Genomic DNA, 6,347 nt, shown 5'->3' on the forward strand with positions numbered 1-6,347 from the left:
AATTCAGATATCACATTACATTGAAAATACACAAAATGAAATTACATTGAAATTACACAAAACCAAATTACATTGAAATTACACAAAACTAAATTACATTGAAATTGCACAAACTGAAATTACATTGAAATTACGCAAAACGAAATTACATTGAAATTGCACAAATTGAAATTACATTTAAATAACACAATAATAAAAAACAAACATCATAAGTTCGATTACATTCCATAAAGTTCAGCCATTAGACGACGTTTCAAAGCTTCATCTTCTGGAGATTACTGGATTTTTTTTTATCAACGTATTCAACGTAGATCATTTTTTTTTCACGTGTGATCCTCATTTCATGTAGTTCAGCAGTGAAAGCATCTGTAACTATCGAAGATTGTGATTCTGTTTATTTTCTTTTTCTTTTAGCTTTATCTTTAGCTTTATCTCTACCAATAGGACGATGAAATTTTGAAGCATCACTACCAGGAGTTTCTGGAGTGGAGTCGATTGGAGGATCCGCATCTACATATGTCCTTGATTTTTTTGAGCTGCTGCGACTTTCGTCAACACTATCTTTTTCATCTGGGTTAGAACGTCGTATAAGACCAGTATTATCCAATTTCAGTTGCCATTTCAGGTTGTTGCTCATAACCTTTTCAAACACCTCATGGTGCGTAAACTTAGATTTACCATAAATTGTTTGAGTTGCTTTCTCTATATCCTCTTTGGACTGACCGCTCGTTCGTCGTCCATATGTTTTCTTGTATGCAGCAACCTACAGAGTTACATTTTTGTTGAGGCGTTTGAAACATTGCCTCAATGATTCCAAGGTCCTTGAACCTCCAATTTCTGGATTATCTGCTCGACTTTGCTCATACATACTTGCAACATTTTTTCAAAATGAGGAACTATTTCGGTTAGTGCCAACAATTGGATTGTTATTGACAAAGCACCAAGCAGACATTAGTGATATATCTTCTATATCAGTCAAACTTTGTGCATTGTTTGAAGGGTTTGCAGAGAAATTTTCAGAGGTTTGGTGATATTCAGAAATAGGAGAATGAGTTGGATTATGTGAGAATTGTGAATTCATAGCATAATCAAACTCTGGGAATTCATTAGAGCTTGGAATATCAACAATATTTGGATAATAGTCTTGGGAGGGATTGAAATTTTGAGAGTTGAAGAAAGAATTATTGCATCGGTCGATTGAAAAATAGAGAAACAAATAATAGAAGTTATATGTAGAGAGGATAAATGGGAGAATTTGAAGGTGTATTGAAATATAGCAAGAGTAGTCTTTATTTATAGAGAATGAAAAAATATAAATTTTGATATATTTAATTACTTTTTTTAATATTTTATATAAAAGATATACTAATTGTTATTAATTATCCTAACAAAATCTGCTCAACCAATTATCCTAACTAGATGAGAGAGAGACCACCCGTGGTCTCTTTTTCCTCCTCGTCGACCAGGTCAAGCCCCTTCCATTTTAATTTTTTTTTATTTCAATTTGCTGACGTGGCGGTCGACCACTCCCCACTTTTCCTACCGATAAAGATGGTCTAACGCCCATTCTGACCATATTTCATGTATATGCCCTTTCCCGAGCTTCCTCTTCATGAATACATGTTTTCTCCCGTAGATGACTCATACAAACATATAAAAAAAGAAAAATAGGGTCAAATGGCCCAAAAGTCGAATATTATCAACATTTTGTTATTAGCATTTCAGTTAACATTATTCTTACAAATTACACAATGTTACATATTGTAATTTGGGGCGCTAAACTCTTTTTGTGAAGTTTTATTTTGTATATGATTTTCAATTTGTAGAGTTATATTCACTACATATTTTATTTTTAGTCAATTTTATATATTAAATAAAAAGTAAAAATAAAAATAAGAGCAATTTTATCATTTCAAGCTCAAAGTAGATACTTTATCCGTCCCATTAACAGTGATCTGTATTCTACTTTCAACTCATTTACAACGAAGGGAGTACTTTTTATACAATTTTTTTTATATAAGTATTCTTCTACTTTTTATACAATTTTTTTTATATAAGTGGTATGTATATTTTTTTTTTCAAATAGGTTAAAATTACAATTAAGGGTAAATATCACTTTAAACCCCAAACTATTTTCGCACTATCAATTATATCCTGAACTATTGAAAATATTTTTTTAAACCTTGAACTATCAATTTTGTATCAATTGTACCCTTTATCCATTTTTCATCCTTTTAATTTTTAATGAGTAATGCATAGAATCACGTCGTTTTATATAATATAGGTAAAAAAAAATGATTCTAAATACATTGTGGTATTCGGTGAGCCACGATAAATTTTTGAAGCTAAAAAAATGAACGAATGGTACAATTGATACAAAATTGATAGTTCAAGGTTTAAAAAATTATTTTCGATAGTTCAGGATATAATTGATAGTGCGAAAATAATTTGAGGTTTAAAGTGATATTTACCCTACAATTAACTCTAAATTCTAACCGGGGTCGGAGCCCACAACCGCCTAGAAGTAAGGACCGACAAGCCTTGAACCGCAAAACACGTCTACCAGTAAGTATAAACGGATTAGGCTGAATAACATAAATAGGCACAAGTTTCTTCTATTCAAAGTTTATATGAATGAATGAGACTATTGTTTAAACAAGAGCAGAAAATATACGAGACATACTAGGATTACAAAAGAAAACGTTACAAAACAAGATTGTGAAATAATACGAAAGTAGGTAAATAATTGTAGATCGTAAAAGTCATATCTACCCATAACCACCGATCTGTCAAGTAGTCTCTGTCCCTTTGAATTTTCGGCTTCCTCTTTTAAATGATAGTAACTCATTTTATATGTTGTGTATATGTGATATTAATAAGAAACATATAAAACGTATGAAACATATAACATAAACTAAAGAATACAATATAGAATATGTACTAATCTAAAACAATAACGCCAATTCTACTGCATAATAAAAAAATGCTACTACTATCATTAACAAATAAATGATCAAATTCCACAACTTGTTCATACTATCTCCCAAAAACGTGCAATTTAGTAACCCGTGGGGAATTCGCAGCTCCCAAATTCTGCAAAAAAAGAAAATCCAACGTTATAAAAACGCTTAAAGAAAGAAAATAAAAAAGAAAAAGAAAAACAGTAGACAATTATAGGTGCGGCAGTTGAAACGTAGCAATAACTTACTAGGAGGGTGGGTGACGACGTAGGCGGCGCCACCGAAATCACAGGCCCCGCTCCGCCGCGAGTTCTTCTGATAATAGCTGTTGAATGCGTAGGACGCGTGCGCCTCCACGGTGTTGGGATTGTAACACGTGGCCTCGGGCTGGATCGGACGGCAGTCAGCACCCCCTTCACCACAAGCGTAATCCATGGCTTTCTGCAGCTTCTTCTCCCCGGCCTTGTCGTTGGCCACGCACCATGTCTGCCCCGCGGCCTCCACCTGAGTTTTGCTCTCTGTCAAATTGGGAGCACCTTTCAGGGCCTCCACCGTCAGCGGGATGTCGTAAACCTTGCGTTGGTTCGGGTAGAAGAGGCCGTAGTTCCTCTCTGAAGTGGCGCCGGGCTTCTGGTCTTCATTGAAAAGAGCGAATAGATATACGTTGAGGGGTTCCTTGGGCCGGAGCGGGGTCCCGCCGCCGGTCAGCACGCGGCGGACGAGGTTACCGTTGTAGGCAGCCGCGTTCTCGGGACCCGCGCCAACCTCGTTTTCGTCGCCCTTGGAAGGCCACCCGGTCTCGGAGACGACCATTCCGACGTCGTCGAAGCCGACGGCGGACATGGCGGCGAAGACGGCGTCGGTCTGGGCTTCGAATAAGGTCTTGTAGAGGAGGCCGTTGTTGGGGTCCTTGTTGCCGGCGTTATCACGGAGCAAGGCGTAGTCGAGCGAGATGGTGTCGGTGTTGGCGATGTAGGCGAAGAATGGGTAGGCATTCACCATCAGATAAGAACCGGTTTGTTTGAGAAAGGCGAGCATCGGTTTGATGACCGGTTCGACCAGCTCCGGCTTGAAGGCGCCGGCGGAGGAGGGGTAGGACGTGTGGAGCGCGCTGAGAGCGAGGGGCGAGGAGATTTTGATGGCGGAGGAGAGGTTGTGGTTGGCGAGGGAGGCGTGGACGTTCTTCATGGCGGGGACGAGGAAGGCGGTGGTGTTGTTGGGGTCTACGAAGACCTCGTTGCCTACGGCGATGGCCTCGATGGTGGTGTTGGGGTGGTAGGGGAGGATGTTGGACTGGACCCAGGCGTCGGTGAAGGAGGTGTCGGCGGCGGCGGAGGAGAGCTGCTCGTTGGGGAGGGCAACGGTGAGGGAGATGCCGGAACCAGAGAAGGCGGTCAGGACGGCGGAGTCAGTGTCGTAGAGCTTCACCTTGGTGATACCCTGCGCTTTAAGGAGTTGCACCACTTGGGCGGGGGAGGGGAGGTTGTCGGCGATGCGACCGTAGTTTATTCCCACGCTGCCGGACTCTGAGACAACGGAGTGGATTTGGATGGTCGCCACAAGGAAGCAGCACAGGAGATGGGAGCAATTCATGTTTGGGTTTGGGAGTGAGAGTGAGAGAATTAATTGGGACACAAATACGAGAATGGGATTGATTGTGTTTATATAGATTGCGCGACGCGAGCGAGTGGTGTTAGTGGGATTAGAGAGAGGGGGTAGTGGGGAGGGACCCCACCAGTAAATTATGAGGTTACGCCTTATAATCATTGCTCTAATTTTACTGCAACTTTTTAACGGGTATATAAATACATTAAATAACATTCTTTTTCGGAAGGATATTGTTTCTATAAATCATTTCTATTTCTCACACATATTAACTAAACAATAACTTCCCCCAAAGAAACACAATACTCGATAGATCTCACCTTGATAATTCCTTATTTATTTTTGAGATATCGTAGGATATAGTCCTCTTTTAAAATTTAAATTATATTAATTTTTTTTATTAAAATAATCCTATATGATGTTTGTGAAAATAATATTTGGAACAATAAACAATGATAAAAATACTCCCTTCGTCCCACACGAAACATGACCCAGTTTTCATTTTAATTTGTCTCACGAAGTTTGGCATGTTTCTAAAATAGCAAAAAAATTACTCTTATTCACCTTTTTACTTTTTCACCTACCACACTTAATACACAAAATATCAATTTCTTAATTCTCGTGCCGAAAAGAACTAGGTCATGCTTCATGAGACGGAGAGAGTAGTATAAATTATATTTCTAAAAAATTTTGATTGTATTTTTTAATGCTAATTTCATAATTTTTTTTATAAAAAAAAAAAAAAAGCGAGACTATATTTTTGGTGCAAACAAGAGGAATAGAGATTTTAAATTGTGCAACTGGTGGTGTATCAATATTACGACAAGGAAGTTTGTACAAAAATAGAAAAAGGAAATCAGTGAACGTTTTTGCTCCCTTGTGAACGTTGAGGATTTTTGTTTCTTTCAATTTTAAAATGCTTAATTTACTGGCGACAATATATTTGTTAATTAGTTAATGCATATTCGTTCGACGATTTTACAAATTAATTTATTGGTATAGTTTATTTAAGTTTTAGTCACACTTGGAACAATCTCAATTAAATGAGCATAAGAATTCCTATTTTGGATGCCATCATTTTATTAAGTTAAATTTTTTGGGTGAAAAAAGGTGGATTGTGAGGCATGATGAGTTCTTGTTGGTAATTGAGTTTATATATATAAGAAAAATTGGTATGAGGTTGAGAGGAATTTCATGCGTTTGAAAACAGACGAATGGACCCTTAAAGTGCTAATATGTTTTAATTTGGCTGGGTTTCGATAATCAAATGGATATGTAGGATTTATAATTAAATGGATATGTTGGATTTATCTAATAGTTTTATACAATTATTTAATAGTACAGACTTTATCTAATAGTTTTATACGATTATTTAATAGTATAGAATTTATCTATAAATTTATATGATTATTTAATAATTTTTAAATGTAAAAATTGATTAGAAATGTATAAATAAATAAGAATGAATGAGAATTGAGGAAAATTAGAATGAAGTGATTATACGATGTCACATAGAATAAGATTTATTTTGCTATAATATAAAAATTGATTAGTAAATAAATAAGAATGAATGAGAATTGAGGAAAATTAGAATGAAGCGATTATACGATGCCACGTAGAATAAGATTTATTTTGCTATAATATATGTAGATGTAGGATTGCGAATAGATTTATGTGTATCAAAATTTAGTTTGTACCGAATTTTCATTTTTAATAGTCATATTATGTTAAGTTCAACTTAATACTTGTTCGTTTGTTTTGTTTTTTGTATTTTACCCATTG

At 36.4% G+C, this 6,347-nt stretch overlaps 1 protein-coding gene across 1 annotated transcript; it reads right to left on the bottom strand.

The window, feature by feature from the left end:
- Positions 1 to 2,827: 2,827 nt before the first annotated feature.
- Positions 2,828 to 4,742, bottom strand: LOC130986256 (glucan endo-1,3-beta-glucosidase 14-like). Its single transcript, XM_057909610.1, has 2 exons — positions 3,209 to 4,742; positions 2,828 to 3,093 (listed from the first exon to the last, which is right to left on the bottom strand). The coding sequence occupies exons 1-2, from the start codon at positions 4,725 to 4,727 to the stop codon at positions 3,059 to 3,061; spliced, it is 1,554 nt and encodes a 517-aa protein (XP_057765593.1). The 5' UTR covers positions 4,728 to 4,742; the 3' UTR covers positions 2,828 to 3,058.
- Between the last annotated feature and the right edge of the window lie 1,605 nt (positions 4,743 to 6,347).

The sequence above is a fragment of the Salvia miltiorrhiza genome, chromosome 5 (genome assembly GCF_028751815.1).
Source record: "Salvia miltiorrhiza cultivar Shanhuang (shh) chromosome 5, IMPLAD_Smil_shh, whole genome shotgun sequence".
Classification (NCBI taxonomy): domain Eukaryota; kingdom Viridiplantae; phylum Streptophyta; class Magnoliopsida; order Lamiales; family Lamiaceae; genus Salvia; species Salvia miltiorrhiza.

Excerpts from the sequence above, each read along its gene's own strand:
- LOC130986256 (XM_057909610.1), bottom strand. The coding sequence starts at position 4,727 with ATGATTATAAGGCGTAACCTCATAATTTACTGGTGGGGTCCCTCCCCA. Across the intron at positions 3,094-3,208 it reads CGTCGTCACCCACCCTCCTA|AATTTGGGAGCTGCGAATTC; the intron begins GTAAGTTATTGC and ends CTTTTTTTGCAG.